This window comes from Columba livia, chromosome 18, assembly GCF_036013475.1.
Source record: "Columba livia isolate bColLiv1 breed racing homer chromosome 18, bColLiv1.pat.W.v2, whole genome shotgun sequence".
NCBI lineage: Eukaryota > Metazoa > Chordata > Aves > Columbiformes > Columbidae > Columba > Columba livia.
This window is the reverse complement of record NC_088619.1, coordinates 3,089,009-3,105,170: the sequence shown is the minus strand read 5'-3', so window position 1 is coordinate 3,105,170 and position 16,162 is coordinate 3,089,009. Positions and strand designations below refer to the sequence as shown.

General features: G+C 48.0%; 3 protein-coding genes across 3 annotated transcripts; 2 read left to right on the top strand and 1 right to left on the bottom strand.

Moving 5' to 3' along the window:
- Positions 1–1,236: 1,236 nt before the first annotated feature.
- On the top strand, positions 1,237–6,219 carry TMEM220 (transmembrane protein 220). Its single transcript, XM_065034475.1, has 6 exons — positions 1,237–1,363; positions 1,494–1,523; positions 2,540–2,600; positions 4,313–4,436; positions 4,908–4,967; positions 5,557–6,219. Exons 1-6 carry the CDS (start codon positions 1,277–1,279, stop codon positions 5,687–5,689), a joined length of 495 nt encoding a protein of 164 aa, XP_064890547.1. The 5' UTR covers positions 1,237–1,276; the 3' UTR covers positions 5,690–6,219.
- On the bottom strand, positions 6,148–8,825 carry ADPRM (ADP-ribose/CDP-alcohol diphosphatase, manganese dependent). The gene is made up of 3 exons (XM_005510008.3): positions 8,273–8,825; positions 7,643–7,759; positions 6,148–7,389 (listed from the first exon to the last, which is right to left on the bottom strand). Exons 1-3 carry the CDS (start codon positions 8,823–8,825, stop codon positions 7,094–7,096), a joined length of 966 nt encoding a protein of 321 aa, XP_005510065.3. The 3' UTR covers positions 6,148–7,093.
- Positions 8,776–15,773, top strand: LOC102095905 (protein SCO1 homolog, mitochondrial). The gene is made up of 6 exons (XM_065034474.1): positions 8,776–9,066; positions 9,165–9,255; positions 10,291–10,488; positions 11,187–11,279; positions 11,392–11,507; positions 14,837–15,773. Exons 1-6 carry the CDS (start codon positions 8,776–8,778, stop codon positions 14,963–14,965), a joined length of 918 nt encoding a protein of 305 aa, XP_064890546.1. The 3' UTR covers positions 14,966–15,773.
- Positions 15,774–16,162: the final 389 nt, after the last annotated feature.

The window sequence follows — 16,162 nt, the reverse complement described above, 5'->3', positions numbered from 1 at the left end:
TGACTGGCTCCCGTGTGCACCAGCACTGGGAACCTGGGCTGAAAACAAGGTCAAAGTGCCTGGTTTAGGATGCCTTTCCCTGCGGTTCATCAAGCAGAAGGATGTCTTTTGAGAGGGAGCTGTTCTGAAGGGATTTCTTCTGCCTCTCTTGACCGTTGGCACGAGCCAGTGGCTGTTGACCAGGAAAGCCTTAGTTGGGGCCCATGACAAGTGCTGCTCTTCTCCTACTCATCTCTGAGCTTGTCAAGGGCGACCAGTGCTGCAAGCAGTGGGAAACGCTGGAGGTGACACCAGGACGTGGGGGGTTCAGCTGGAGAACAGGAGCTGAGGGGAGACCTTCTGATCTCTGAACTGCCTGAAAGGAGCTTGGAGCCAGGGGGGGTCAGGCTCTGCTCCCCAGGAACAAGTGCCAGAGCAGAGGAAACAGCCTCAAGTTGCACCAGGGGAGGTTGAGGTTGGATCTGGGGAACAATTTCTTCCTGTGGGGAGCTACGGTCGGTCCGTGGATTCCCTGACGGAGGTCATGGGAACAGAAATTAGCCTTGAAGATATTATGGCCTACCTGTGAGAAATATGGGAGTAAAGGAGTATCCGGAGATTTTAAGGATGTACCCGTGAGACAGAAGGGAGTAGAAGAGTAACATTGATGATAGCAAAAATAGCCAATGACATGTTACTGCTGTAACTTATAACTAATAGTGAAGAGACACATAAATTTGTAAAACTGTATAAAAATGCACTTGTGGCAATAAATGGTGTCTACTACTTTCATCCTGGAAGAATTTGGTCTATGTAGTTTATCCATCTCAACCACGACATCTTCCCCAAAGGGCTGTGGGGCATTGGAACAGGCTGCCCAGGGCAGTGCTGGAGTCACCATCCCTGGAGGGGTTGAACAGACGTGGAGATGAGGTTCAGGGACGTGAGTTAGTGCCAGGGTTAGCTTAACTGTTGGACTCGGTGATCTTGAGGATCTCTTCCAACCAAAATGATTCTATGATTTTATGGGTCATGTTTGGTGATACAGCCTGTGAAAGACAGGAGAACCTTTGCTTTCCCATAGTAACTGGAATGTGAACCCTGTAACCAGCACTGCACGGCTGGACTGGGGCTCGATTTGTAAAACTAGCCATCTTCCAGTTTTCTCTAAAAAATCAGTAACTACGAACGAGATGCGCTGACCGTCCCGGGGCGGCCCGGACCGGGCGGGGCGAGGGCTGTTTGCGAGGGGTGGTACTGGGTACCGGGCGGTGTCCCCGCGGTCCCGCCCCCGGCCATGGCGGACGGGTGGGCGGCGGGGCGGCTGTGGCGCCTCTGCAACCTCCTCATGGCCGCTTTCTTCGGGCTGGCGGCCGCCGTGCAGGTGAGGACGGGGCTGCCCGGTCGGGGGCTGCAGGCGGCTCCGCTCCGCTCCCCTGCGGTTCCCTCCCGCGGAGCGCGGCCCCCGCCGGGCCGGCGGCTGCCGGGTCTCAGTGCGCGCGTCCCCGCTGCAGGTGAACGACCCCGACGCCGAGCTGTGGACGGTGAGTACGGGCCGCCCTTCCCGCCGGGCGGCTGCAGCTGGGCGGGCGCCGGGACGGCTCTTCTGCGGCTCCGGCTGCCGGCGCTTTCCCCGAGCGGCCCCGCTGGCGCCTGGTCTGAACGGGGCCGCTGGAGGAATCCTGCTCTCCACTTCTAGTTGAAGAGCAAGCAGGCGCCGGGAAAACGATCTTTCTACTGCAGCGACGGCTGAAATCCGACTGTGCTCCCAGATATTCCTTATTTCACCTCAGATTTGCACTTGCCCCCTGCAAAGCATTGGTTCCCTGTGCAGAAAACACCAAACTGCTCTCGCTCCTCCTGCCCTGCACCCAAGACTCCCCGACCAGCCGAACTCCTGTGTCCGTCCCCACCTCTGCTTGCCTTGAATCACCACCCTGACTGCCTGCTGTCTCCGCTCAGCTCAGCAGCGCATCCTGGGCCCCAGGGGAAATGCAGAGAGAAACCCTTTTCACTCCGCTTTGCCGGCACATGGACAGCTGGTGGCCCTGGCCCAGTGTGCACAGGGTGGAGCTGAGGGACAAAGGGGAATGAATGTCCCTGTATGTGACGGCAGCTGCTGGGTGGGCAGGGGCTGTCCCTTGCACATCCCTTGTGCAGGCGGACATCCCTTGTGCCGGTGAGCCCAGCTGACAGTGGCACCAAGGGTCGTTCTGCTTCCAGAACTGCGCAGTGCAGGTCAGAGGGTTTGGGGGGGGTCTGAAGGAGGTGGTGTCCCACAGGGGGGTGAGGGTGCTGGGCAAGGGGCTCTGCAGCAGGCTGGCTGGGCAGCGAGGACTCGGTAACCCAAGCTGAGCAGCAAGGGCTGGTATGTGGCTGATTGTCCGGGTTTGGGTGGTGATGGTGAAGCACCAGCAGTGCCAGGGCACGCGGGGGGAGCGGCACTGGCAGCTGTTCTGTGCATCTGACAGGCTGCTGGGGGGAAGCGCTGATGTGGATGGCTGCCTCTGCTGCATTACCTTGCCGAGTTTTGCCACAGAGATTTATGTTCCATTAACAGGTTGTCTACTTAGTACCAGCTGCCCTGACACTGCTCGTCAGCATTAACCCTTCGATAACAGGTATACTACAGCTGTGCAAAAAAGTCTCTGCTCAAATTTTGCCCCCCAAACTTTTTTTTTTTTTCTTTAATTGAATGACAAATTAAGACCAGGCCATGTGGAAACATGTCCTACTACATTTTGAGGGCAAAAAGCTGTGACACCTGCTGCTGCAAAAGCCGGTGATCAGTTTAGCGTTGGTGGTTGGATGTGGTACAGGTGAACAGAGGAGTGCCGCGTAAAGGCCCAGCGCTGGGCTGGTCTTACCTTTGCACCCGATTCCAGCACTCAGAGCCTGAGTGGAGCACAAGCTCGGGAGCATGCTCTGAACCTGGCTCTGCCGTTATCGTTAGCGCATTACAACAAGGAAGTAAAGTAAATGAAATGTGTGGTTTTGCTTATCTGCCTCATAGAAGAACAGCTGAGCTCTGCACAGTCCTTTGAACGAGCTCAAGGTCTTGATCAGGATCAGCTGCCCCACAGAGCACACGGGTGGCCATGGGGACAGTTAGAGGCTTCAGTGCAGTTGCTGCACGTCCAAAGGCATTATGCTAAGAGGGCTAATTACACACGTTGAGAGAATGACTCCGATCAGATTTGGTCCAGGACTCCAGAAAATAGTCCATTTTTTGTATTCTCATCCAGCAGCAACAATTTTTTACTAATGACATTTTCTATATGCAAAGTGACTGTATCTCATCTGGATGAATACTTACGCTGAATAAACTAAAATGCCACTTTTGCAAAAAAATAAAATCTTCAAGTGTGCGTGCTGTTGTTGCACTGTTGCAGTCTCTCAGCATTCTGGCCACCTTAAACGCATGAAGTGGTAGTGTTCATAAAACCATAGCCCATGAGGGTTTGTTGCCTGTGGCTTTGAACGTTTCAGGGGAGGTGTATTTGTGCGATAGGTGTAGCTTCACCATAATGGCATTTGCCTGGTCAGGAGAGTCTATGTGTTAAACTCACAAATAGGTTTATGTTACTTGTGCGAAGATCAGTGAAAAACAAAGATTAAAATAGCACAACTATTGTATAACTGGACATTTACGTAAATTCACCAAGAGATATTTGCCATTCAAGTCTGCAGAAGACCCAGATTCTGCCTCTGCTGAGCTGCAATAAGTTCAGCCAAATGAGGAATGGATTCCAATGTTGGGTCAGTCCTCGGGCAGAGGTGTCATCAGTGTTGCTCATCACCACAGGCAAAAGCTCAGGAGAGGCTTATCGGGGAAAATGGGGGAAGGTGCTCTCTGTGGTGTGGTGGTCACTCGCACCCCTGGCGCTGTCTGGGAGCTGGGGCGGCTGCCCCCCAGTACACACTGCCCTGGGGCCATGCTTGGCCTCTGGTTATGGCTCTGAGCTCCGGAAAGGCCCTTCTTCCTGTTTAAGAGAACTTTCATTTGTAATGCCTTGTGATTTTTTTTTTCCACGCATGTTGAACTCTGGAGCTTGTTTTGTTTGCTGGAGGGAGTAAGAAAACAGTTTCATTGAGGTGCTGCTGCCAAGAAGCTGCATTCCTAGGAAAGCAAGCCCCAAGCCCTCTGGTGTTTATTTTCAACAGCACTTTTTAGCAGATTTTCCTGGTCATAAAGATGCTGGTATTAATTCCACCTTCCTGCCTAAAGTGTGTGTTTGCTAGAGGCACCTTTTTTGTGACTCAGTTGCTTTTTGATTTATAGGGTGTACTTGATGCTACACTGCAGTTGCTGGCAGACTATTTTTTTCCTCAGATCATGGTGTCTGGAGGAGCCTGTGTGACCTTCATTCTGCTGGTTGTATTGTTGGGACCATTGCTTTGGCTTGCTCGTTGTTTGCTTATGCTCAATGGAACATTTTACACGAAGAGGAAGGCAGGTAAGCAGTGATCTTTATTTCTCCCTGCATGAATTCAGCACCCCAGGCCACCTCCTGAACTGCCAGGGGCTGAGGGGGAGGCAGGTTCTCAGCCCCACATCGGGTTGTTGCCTGCAGTAGGTGCTTGCACAGTGTTGAGGTGAAGCACTGGCCTATACCGTGGCTGTTCAGGGTCTGGAACACTGGGATACTGCTTTGCTCTGTGTTATAGAGGGAAATGTGCTATGGAATACGAGTTCAGCAGCAAAACAAAAAGTAGAAGCAGGAATTTCTGCCGCTGGGTCATGTGCGTTTGTAGATTTGTAGTGGGAATCAAAATTACTTTATGTAAGTACCTTTATAATTAAAATCCCAATAAAATATATTGAACTTTTCCAAAGGAGCTGCTTTTTTTGAGGCAAAATTTGTATTTTTTAAAAGTAAATATTTGCTTATATTATTTTCTGATCAGTCTTTTGTTTGGGATTTTAGAGAGTTGTTTGGTCTGGTGATTATTACAATCTGGATGAGTCTTTGTCGCAGTTCAGCAAAGTAAGTTTTGTTTCCTTTATTTTTTTTTTTTAACCACTTATATGTTCGTATTTAGTGACTATCTATCTTCTTTAAAACACATAGACGATTTTAGCAGCTTCTTTTTCTGCTTCATGTCACTGTCTGAATCCTCTCAGATATCTAAGCAGTAGTAGCTGATGCTGCAGCCTGTAGGATCTTGCACAAATAAGTCTGTAGGGGGGGAAGGAAAGCTATATAGAACCTATTTTCTTCTCCCACTGCCATAATAGACAGGGGACATCCTTCCTTTGCAGAAGGACAGCATGTCCATTCAGAGGACTGTGCTACCGCGCTTGTGCTAAATTCCTATTAGTGTAAAAAATCTCAGTCTGCCAAACAGTACCTTTGTTCTGGGAAAACATGTCACAGATGCTCTGGGCAAGCGGGGTGCATCTTTTTGTTTTTCCACCTGGTTTGTGTAACCTGAAATGGCAGAAAAACCTCTCCAGTAAAGGACTTTGCTGATGCACCAACAGGAGGCTCTCTGCTGTCTTTCCAGCTGTAGCTGGATGTGAATGTTTCTGGCAGCCTGATTTGAAGTAGCTCTGTTGCATTTGCTTCTTCGTAGGAGTCCACTGGCTGGAGCTCGCTTGGCTGCTGCTGTCATGGTCGCCCTCTTCCCCTTTGTTTCATGGTTGTACATTTACATCAACAAAGAGATGCGAGCGTCTTGGCCAACACACTGTAAAACAGTGATGTAATCGGGTGGAGGGAAGCACACAATATGTGTTCTGACCTCAGTTGCCTTTGATTTTGGTTCTTAATGAAAGGTGCTGCTTCCAGCAGTGCAGTTTGAGACGTGGTTGAAGAAAAAATGGAGGAACGCTGTCGAATCTGAGTGGAGAGTTTTTCTGCGGAAACAGTTGTTCAGCTGGCTTCTTCACACAATTTCAAATCGCTACTGATCTGATGTGTGTTCTAATGGTATATTCAAAATATCCTGGCATCCCTGGGTCACTCTCAACCACCTCATACTTTGCGAAATTTACTATTATGTAACATAAATGTAAAGCAAGCACTTTGTTTCAATAAATGACTATTTATGGCCTTAAAACATCCAGATATCTGCCTGGATAATCCATTAAGAGTAACTGAAAAACTGAGCAGTCTGTATTTCTTTTCCTATACTAAAATCATATGCAGAACATATCAGACGAAATATTTTTGCTATTATCTTTAATTGAAAGTTACTGCTTTTACAGAGTAATAAATACTGTTTTTCTAATGAAAATTCAATGAAAGCTTCCCTATATTTACTTTCTGCGAGATGCGTGCTCAAGACTGCCACCAGCAGATGTGGTCACTGTCACAACTCTGCTTGTCTCGGAATTTCTGTTCCCGAAAGCAGAATCTGCAGAGCAGCCCCATGGAGAGTGAGCGTGTTCCAGCGCCACTAGTCCTGGAGAGGGAAGCGCTGGCGAGTCGCTGGGCACACAAGCTGGCGGGGACAGCCAGAACAGGCCCATGGGCAGCACAGCAACATGTGTTAGATCCTTCCATGTCAGGGCTTTGCTACTCAGCGCTGCTGCAGGCTGATACAGCTGCACACACATAGACCGAGGGTGTATCTGCAGCATTACACCATGCAGCACTGATAGTCGCAATTTTCCTTGGGCTCAGTGTATCTGGAGGTTACTTTATTCTTTTAAAACAATATTAGAAAGACAGCATTAGGCTACGGGGTGGGCTAATTCTCCCAGAGAGGAGCCATTATGATGATGTTCAAAGAAAAATAAATGTGGCTGGGCAGGCCACATTAGTTCTGACTGATCTTAAAAAGTTTGCTTGTTTTTTTCAATATTCATATTATGGTTGCATTTTTTTTCATAGTAACAATCCAGTCAGAATTGGGTGTTTCAAGTCAACATTCTGCATTCAAGTATATTTGTTTCAAACATCATTACTGGCCTTCTCTATGCTCCAAAAGGAAACTAGGTCTGCTTTCTTTCAGACATGTTATTTCTGAAATTTGGATCCAAGAGAAAAATGTTTGAGTTAAAGCTATAAGGATCAGCCGCGCACATCTTCCTACAAGCAAATAATAAGCTGAATCCCCTGCTTTTTTGTCGGAGTACTCTTCCTGAAGAAGAGCAACTTCTATTTGCTTACCATTTGCAGAAATGCATAACTCTGTCTGAAACTCTGCCCCTTCCCTTCAGTATCATTTTATCTTCATAGACATAAACAGTCCCAAAGGCATTGCTTTCCGGTGGAGTTTCAATAACCCCTTCCAAAGTCAGATGATGAACTCCATGAGAGTCCAGGCAATAGCCACCGTCATGCAGGTGCCCTGCGAGAAAGCAAACCACACACCGATGGGAGTGTATGACCGAAAGGGCATCTTCGTAATTCCAGGCTAGGCAAATGCTGTCTGAAGCACCTGGGTGAATGGGCAGATGACCTGCAGTTGAGGGAAAGAAGCAGGAGAGTTACTTCAGGCATAACCAAATTCTGCCTTAGCTGCAGCGAAACTCAGACCTCTGTGCACAGATACCTCACCTGAGTGTAAAATATAGTTGCTATTCTCCTACTTCACAGGTTACAACTGCACCTCTGTGGAGCTACAAATCTGCTACATATTTTCCTCAGCTAACATACATTGACTATGTAACTTTTCTGGCATGTATCCCCATATGTCCCCCATGTTCACCTACCCATAACTACAACTTTTTCTTGGTTTTCATCAGAGAACTTGAGAACTTCATTGAACCAGTCCAGCTGGGCTTGGCTAAATCCTCCGTTAAACTCCACAAACTGAGGTTCTTTGAGTCCTGCAATGAAGAAGGTGGTTAGGCATAGCTGCACACACCTCTTGCGGCTCCTCTATTTGCTTGCCTTATGTACATCTGCTTACAAGATGTTTTACTTTCATAAACTTTTTTTTTATTTTGTATCTCTTGGATCAAAACTCTAGCCTCCTTGGACAAACAGGGGAAATTATTTGTATTTTCAGGGGTTTTGGTCACGCTGCACGCACAGGATTTCCACTCTTGGCATGGGACTGGGTGAGCATTACTCTACGCTCTGCAATAGCAGCTGCAGCAAGGGTTGCCTTTTGTTCTGCTACCACAGGGCACACAGCACAACATAAACCCATCCAACAGCACCAGCACGGGCGTAAGAGCATCGCCCGTGCCTGCACAGAGACCCACCGACCGGGTCTCCGCTAGGACCAGGGTGGTAGAAGCAATGGGCAGAAATGGGGCATGCGCCTCAGCCCCCAGGGGAACCGCCTCATGGTTCTGGGAAGTGGAGGCTCAGCCCCAGGGTGCAGCTGGGTGTACCTGCAGGGCTGTTGAGGCTCTCGTTGGGGTTCTTTTCCCGCAGCAGCTGCAGGGCCTCCTGGTAGCGGGGGCTGTGGGGCTCCCTGCCCAGGACGCTCACGTCATAGGCGTCGAGCACGACCACGCGGAACCGCGCGGCCGGGCTGAAGTGGTAGGCCTGGCAGTCATCGGCTGGCGCGGCAGCCCCGGCGGGACGGCTGTTGAGGCCGGTGTGCGCCAGGCGGGCCCGGCTGAAGTTATATAACTCGTGGTTGCCCCATGTGTGATGCACCGGCACCGGCAGCCGCCCCAGCGCCGCCAGCACCTGCTCCAGGGCAGCCCCGGCGCGGCCGCCGCGGGCGTTGAGCCCGTCGATGCTGTCACCCAGCTGCAGCACGAAGGCGAGCGGCGGCCTCTCCGCTGCCCACGCCTCCACAGCGTCCCGCAGCAGCTGCAGGCTCTGCCGGTAGTACCGCCGCCGGTACCCGCTGAAGTCGTATCCGTCCTCCGCGTCCGCGTACTGGATGTCCGCGATGACACCGAAAGCGAAGAGCGGCGCTGGCGCCGCCTCCATGGCGGCCGCTCCCGGCTGGCGGGCCGGAAGGGGCGGGCGCGGAACAGCGGGCGGCAAGATGGCGGCGGCGCTGCGCTGCTGGCGGGTGGCGCTGAACGGGCGGCTGCCGGGCGCGGGCAGCGCGGCCTGGTCCTTCACTGTTCGGCCGGTGAGGGGCCGGGCGGTGCTGCCCGCGCCCGGCAGCCGCCCGTTGTCCCGCCTGCCGCCGGGCAGCGGCCCGCGGGCGGGCTCGCAGAGGCGGGTGAGTGAGGGAACCGCGTCCCTCCACAGCGGGGGAGCCCGCGCCGTCCCCCGTCTCCCCCTCGCCTTTTCAGTCACTAACCGGCTTCTCCTCGGCAGCTGGTGTCGTGGCGGTCGCTGGCGGCCACGTTCGTGCTCTGTGGGGGGCTGCTGGCCGCCATGAAGAAGGTGAAGCGGCAGAAGGAGGAGGGTGAGTGCGGGAGGAGGAACCGGCCCCTCCCCGTCCCGTGGCCGGCGCGACCGGCCCGGGCGTGTTACCGGGCGGGAGAGGCAGCGGGGACACCGTGTTTTGTGTTCAGAGGATGGGTTGTTTGTGTTCAGAGGATGGGTTGTTTGTATTCAGATGTATTTTACCCACTCTGGCATCCCGCTGAATGGCGTCATTCTTCGCACCTATGTATATATAAATGCTATATAAAATTTTCAAACGTTCAAAAAAAACCACCCCTTCAAGATTAAGAGTTTTAAAATTCTTAAATATGCCTTTGCTTTGGGAATAGTTGTGTTTGATTGTACTTGGTGTTGCCAGTTGATGCAGCGCAGACACAGGTGGGATTTGCTGTGCATGTTGGTGTCCTCTCACATTGTGCGTGTGTGTCCCTGCAGTAACTGCCCGTTGCTGTCGTTTTCATGTTTTTAATGCTGAAAATCAGAGATTACAGCTTTTATGCTATGTTCAGTTTGCAAAGGATGCTAATTTTTCTGTTACATAAAAATATAATGTCAGAATAATCCCAGGCTGGTTGGGCTGAAGGGACCTCTGCAGATCCCCCGGTCCAGCCCCTGCTCACCAGGGTCACAGAGCAGATCACACAGGTGGGTCCAGGGGCTTTGAATGTCTCAGAGAAGGAGACTCCACACCCGCTCTGGGCAGCCTGGGCCAGGCTCTGGCACCTCCCAGCAAACAAGTTTCTGCTCCTGTTCAGATGGAGCCTCCTGTGTTTCAGTCTGTGCCCGTTGCCCTGCCTCCTATCATTGCGCATTACTGCGTCAATCAGATGACAATGATAGAGATTATTATGTTTCAAAGGAGTTTAGCGATATGTTGGATTTTGCCCCAAGTTGAATTGTTTTTGGAAGCCTTGTCCACATTGGGCATCTGTACAGTGGTAAATCTTGATGTCTCAGCGCCCCGGGCCGTGACTGTGCAACGGCTCCTGAGGGTCACTGGGGAAGCAGTGTGGATCATGACATGGATGTGTTTGATCCTCTCTTGTTTTTGTAGACCTGGAGAAGGAACGAAACCGAGGGATTGGGAAACCACTGCTGGGAGGGCCCTTCTCGCTCGTCAGCCACGAGGGGCAGCCCAAGACCAGCAAGGACTACATCGGCCAGTGGGTGCTGATCTACTTCGGCTTCACACACTGCCCTGACATCTGTCCTGATGAACTGGAGAAAATGATTCAAGTGGTAGATGAGATTGGTATGGGAATTCGGTTGGCATAGTCATCCTTTTTATTGGAGATCCGGGTTTATTGCAGTAAAATATTGCAAATGGTAATAACTGGTGATCTTTTTTTAAAAAAATGCTGTTGACCTCTATTGAGTAGTTGAATGAATTACTAAGTGATACATACATCAATCTGCCTGTCAGTAGAATCTGATATTTAGAGCATGACAGCACTGATCTTTGTGCAACAAGGGACTTCTTGGTAATAAAACATGACGGTGGCAGGTTATAGGAAAAGGTGCCATTGCACTGTATTTTTGCCAATAAGTGGTTGTGGGGTGTATTAGGTTTTTTTTTTCTATTGTACCTTCATCTGTCCTCCCACTCCACTGTCACAGGCATGCTTTTGTTGTATTGACCATTGTGCCATGATCACTCCACAGTGCTTTCTGCATCAGAGCCAGTCTGTCATCTCTACTAAGCAGGGCAGGGTCTCCAGCTGAGATGCTGCAAGTGTAGCTGCCACCCAGCACAAGCACAGAGTGTCGGATTTCGCAGCATTTGCTTAATTCATAAATTAAATACATTAAACTGCACTAAATGACCTTTATTTTTGTCACTTAGGGTGGGCTTGAATTATTGTTATGGTAGCTTGTCTGTGAGCTTGTTTGAAGGGAGGTGAGAAATGAGTTTCAGTTTTCTAAGAAAAATAATAGTTGTTAATGTCACAGACAGAATTCCATCTTTGCCTAATCTGACCCCACTCTTCATCACCATTGATCCTGAGAGGGACAACGAAGAAGCCATTGCCAGATATGTTAAAGGTATTTACTCTTTTCTTCCTTGATGTCTTATAGCATGTAATGTAGAACACTGGAAAAGACGTTCTTAATGGGACTCTTCACTAAAACATGTAAATGTCTTCTTTCTATCTAGAATTTTCTCCAAAGCTGATTGGATTGACTGGTACCAAGGCACAGATTGACCAAGTTGCCAAAGCTTACCGTGTATATTACAGTGAAGGTCCAAAAGATGAAGACAATGATTATATAGTAAGTAAATGCAGGGCCTTTGCCTAATGAAAGCATTTGGATAAGAGCAGGATATAGATTTTAAAATCCCAAGGCAGCTGTTGCAATCTGCGCTGAAGTCCTATATGGCAGAGCCCTGTTGCTCTGATGTGTTAAGCTGTGTTTTAAGAGGTCTTGGTCATAATCAAGGTGCTCTCTTGTAAGCTCAGAACATCACTGAAACCCGTTCTAAAAACGTCCAGTCCCAGGCCTGCCTACAGAATAGCACATGAGCTAGCAGGTGTGACAATAATCTGAACTTTTTCTGTCTGTAATGTTTTTGTCTGGTTGTTTTCTTATGTGCTCCAAAATGAAAACAGAACTGGGAAATAAAGGCAATAGGAAGAGAAATGAGAGATAAAAGAGAAATGAGAGATAAAAGTGAGTAACAACTAATTTCTCACGAAACTGGCACTAAGAAGTGAGGTTTTCCTGGCAGGACACTAGGGAGATGCCAAGTCTTCCTGCAGATACTGTGGGGATCTTCCTTCTGTGTCATATGATGTGGAAAAGAGCATGTTGATGCTGAATAAAGTGGGGATAAAATACGTAGAGTAGTAGTGTGAAGGGAGAAACTGAAGTTTAAGTCATGCTAATCTGGGCAGTCAAAATCTCACTGTCTGGAAGGGAACATGGCTGGTTATAGGGCTCAGAGCTGCTGCCAAAGCCTTCCTGACCTGCCACATCCGGAGCAGACTGGAAGAGTAAAGTAGGTACAAGTCAGGGTAGATGTTATATGAGCTTTTCTGTTTTTTCATTACACAACTAAGGGCATCAAAGAAAACTAAAAAAAGCTTCAAAAGGAAAGATGATGGTTCTTGTTGCAGTGAGCCTGTTGGAAGTGGAATACCTCACTACAGATGCAAATGGTAGTTTATGGGAGTCCAGAGGGAGAATTGTTAGTCTTTGGAAAAAAAAATGTTGAGGATTATGAAATGCACAGAAATCTTGCCTAGCTCAGGAAACCTGTGAGCTAAAAATGTTTGGAAACTGGGAGTTAATAAAAGAAGATAGTATGTTTTTGGTGCTGGTTTGGTACTCTTCTTTAAAGCAACCATTTTTGGCCACTAATTGAGGTAGGATGCTGAAGCAGATCAGTTTTGCTCTGATCCATATTGTATATTAATCTGTTTTTTAAAACCACCTGGCTGAAGCAAATAAATTATCCAAGGGGACAAAAAAATCAGTGGAACAAAAAGGTGGTGCATAGAAAGAAATAGCAAGAGCAGCACCTGATCTCAGTAGAGAGAAGATGGAATCACACTGGTGACGTGTACTGCTTTATGTTACTAAAAGGGGTGTGAAAGTAGAGGTTAAGAACTTGGTTTCGCTTACAGTGACAACTCAATAGCTACAGAAGTTGTGTCCAGAATACTGTATTTGAATGGAGGAGTGAAGCTTGCTGGAGAAATTCAACACCAGTTCAAATCAATCTAGCATTAATCTGAAATCGGTCTAAAGGTACTGCTTAAAATCGGATTTGTAAAAGGAAGCTGGTGGAAATGCAAGAATAAGTTATAGGAACAGGGTTGGCAAAGGATACCTGCTCATGTGATGGAAAGAATCGGTAGAATCTGATGCTAAATGAGTGAACTGAAGTGGAGGAGAGATGATGGAAAGAGGCTAGAAAAGCTGAAGGAGTTACAGAAGAGACCTCAAAAGATCATCTTGTCCAATCCCCCTGCCAGAGCAGGAACACTCTGATGAGGCTACACAGGAGTTCTGCTGCTTGTGAAGTAAAACCACATGTGGATTCTAGCAAACCCCACCTGGATTCTGGCTGAGCTGTGAAGGGAAAGTGCAGGGATTCAGCCCTGGAAAATAACTCAGTAGACAACAGCAGCTTCAAGGGAGGCTGGAGGGTGAAACTGACTGGAGAATGTGACTACAGATGTAATGAAGTAGGAGAAAGGGATTCGGGATCCAGGGAGAACCCCACTGGGGGTGAACCTGCATCTCTTCAGGATCTGTCCCAGGCGCTGGGCTTTGCAGGCAGTGAACTCTGCATGTTCGGGGCTGGGAGGTCGGAGGACACAGGTCTGTGAAACAACACAGGCAGAGGAGAGCCTGAGGGGGGCCTGAGGCTGGTTTGGTTCTAACCTGAGGCTTATCCAGGGAATTACTACTCTGCCATATCTTCCAGTGAGGCTTTTTTTTTTTCCCTCATTGTGTCTTGTGCGGACCTGTCGTGCCAATTGGTGATCAAGACAGATGTTTGTACAGGGGCGGGTTGTGTTTCCTGCGCAGGCTGCTGGGAGGGGATGAAGAAGAAGAGATCCACTACAGCCAGTTGAACTTCCCTGCATGTTTTGACTTGAAAAGAACATTGAGATGAGCATTTAGAAATACAGGCTGTTCCAAAAAGATGGACCCAGTTTGAAATCACTGTGTCTTTGAAACTGAATCCGTCTTTTTGAAAGACCCTGTAGTAATTTCTAGATAATTTTGAGAAACATTCACTGACAGAAATACCATTAAGTTTAATGCATTCTTTAAGCTTGTGTTACTGGAAATATTTATGCATTTTCTCAATTTCAAACAGTTGTACTTTCAGTGCATGAGTACTTTGCAGTTCTTTTTCTTCAGTGAGATGATGCAGTCACTTGAGCCGTCGCAGATTCGTGGCCTCCATTTTCAGTAATTTTTGTCTTTTGCTCCATAAAGATGGTGTCACAGATGCAGACAGTACTTGCAGTGGCATGTTAAATAAATTTACAGTGGAGTTAGTATTTATATAAATCAAATTGGAGTACCTCAAACATTGAACATTTTTGTAGGTTATTTCAATTTTGACAGCAGAGGGAGCCCCTCCCCAGCACATGTATTTCCCTCTGCACCATCTCCTCCATCCGCAGCTCCTGCATCCCAGTGATGCTCTTAGTCCCATTGTTTCCACTGACTGTGAACTTGGTTTAATGAAATATCTCTTTTTATATTTTATTTACATCGTATTAGCAGTAGGAGCTTGAGTACCTTGTGAGGGACATGGAGCATCATGAGGAGAGGGAAAGTGGGAAAAATGAGGGGGAATGACCCCTGAGCCCCCAGGTTTGCCCCAGCTGTGTCTGTGCTGTTGGAAAGGTGCCAGCAGCTTGGGGAAGACTTGTCTGCTCACAGTATTATTCTTTCATGTGTTTTGAGGATGTAGCTGGTTTTCTCTATTTATTTTCTTGGCTCAAACAAGAAGAGGTTGCTGAGGTTTTCCATATCTTGCTTGAGCTACTTGGTGAGGAGTCTTGTCAGGCTGTTGCTTCTGCCTTTGAGAGATGTGCAGGATCGTTTTTACTGAGCCGCAATGTGCTCTCTTGCAGGTGGATCACACAATAATAATGTACCTCCTCGGGCCAGATGGTGACTTCGTGGACTATTATGGTCAGAATAAAAGAAGCACTGAGATTTCTGCTTCTATTGCTGCACACATGAGAAAATACAGATCCTGAAACACAAGGTCTCCAAAGATTAACATGAACATCACCTTTAGGTTTGGCTGTAACTGGGCATTGGAGTTAAAGCAGAAACATACAGGTGTAAGATCCTGTCACCACTTTCTTTTCTTCCAAATAGGAAAGGCAACTGTGCTTCAGCAAAATACCATTATTAAAAATCTGTAAAGCCTTCCCAATGGATATTATTTGCAGTGGGATCTAGGCTACAGAATGAAATTTGGGACTTCTCAGAAACGTTGTTGGGAGCAAACAATGGAAAACACTTTTCATTTGGACGTGTGTATGGATACATGTGTATCACTGTTAATCGGTGTCTCTTGGCAAGACATCATCAAAGCATGGTCGCTGGAGAAGGATGATCACTGATGAAAAGCTGTGCCCATGGCATTCTCCGAGGACCCCTACCCTCTTTTGTTCTGCATTGGTTTGCCTTCTGGGAGAGGCAGTTACACTGTTAAAAGCAGGAGAGCCTTAAGAGTCCTTCATCAGGGTTAAGAAGATGAAGAGCACTGAAAGCATCAGCAGCTTCCACGCACGGGACCAGCCTTGTAGCGTGCCTGATCTTCATTTGAATGCAGAAATGAAATGGTTTATTCTTGCTGATTTTTCCAGGTGAATGCTGTTACCTTAGAAGGAAATGAGTAACGGGTTGAAAATAGATGTTTTTATGCATAGTTGGCCTGATTGTGATATGCTGAATAGTGAAGTGCGAAGGATGAAGAGGATCTGTGTCCGTGCACAGGGCTGTCAATCATTTCATGCAGTGCAGCATTTGAAAATAAAGATTGCTTTGTACAAGCAATTTATTTTTCCTTTGTTAGGTTTGAATGGAATATCATCAGAACTTTGTGTACTGGTCAAGCTTCATATTCTTGCTCTGTTTTATCTCTGTTTAGAAAGTAGCGTTTATAGTAGTGCAATGCATGAGATGAATATGCTTTTTTAAGGTGGCTGAACCCTGGAGGATGACCCACGGGAGATAAAACAGGAAAGTTCTTGGTGCGGGTCCCCGAGGGTTTCAAACTGGCCATGCGTGTTCCTACTGGTAGCACTGGCGTTATTCTTAGTCTGGGGACTGGAACAGAATATTCCTGTCTGGGGAAAGGTGCAATATCTATGGTAAATTTCAGTCTTTCTAAAACCCTGCAAGACAGTAAACTTAACCTGTTTCAGAGTTGTTATGTAATAGAG

Coding starts and splice junctions, on each gene's coding strand:
- TMEM220 (XM_065034475.1), top strand. CDS start 1,277: ATGGCGGACGGGTGGGCGGCGGGGCGGCTGTGGCGCCTCTGCAACCTC. Junction 4,437..4,907: donor TTACACGAAGAGGAAGGCAG/GTAAGCAGTGAT, acceptor TTGGGATTTTAG/AGAGTTGTTTGGTCTGGTGA. Junction 4,968..5,556: donor CTTTGTCGCAGTTCAGCAAA/GTAAGTTTTGTT, acceptor GCTTCTTCGTAG/GAGTCCACTGGCTGGAGCTC.
- LOC102095905 (XM_065034474.1), top strand. CDS start 8,776: ATGTCCGCGATGACACCGAAAGCGAAGAGCGGCGCTGGCGCCGCCTCC. Junction 9,067..9,164: donor GGGCGGGCTCGCAGAGGCGG/GTGAGTGAGGGA, acceptor TCTCCTCGGCAG/CTGGTGTCGTGGCGGTCGCT. Junction 11,280..11,391: donor CATTGCCAGATATGTTAAAG/GTATTTACTCTT, acceptor CTTTCTATCTAG/AATTTTCTCCAAAGCTGATT.
- ADPRM (XM_005510008.3), bottom strand. CDS start 8,825: ATGGAGGCGGCGCCAGCGCCGCTCTTCGCTTTCGGTGTCATCGCGGAC. Junction 7,760..8,272: donor GAGCCTCAACAGCCCTGCAG/GTACACCCAGCT, acceptor TCTTCATTGCAG/GACTCAAAGAACCTCAGTTT. Junction 7,390..7,642: donor AGAAAAAGTTGTAGTTATGG/GTAGGTGAACAT, acceptor CCTCAACTGCAG/GTCATCTGCCCATTCACCCA.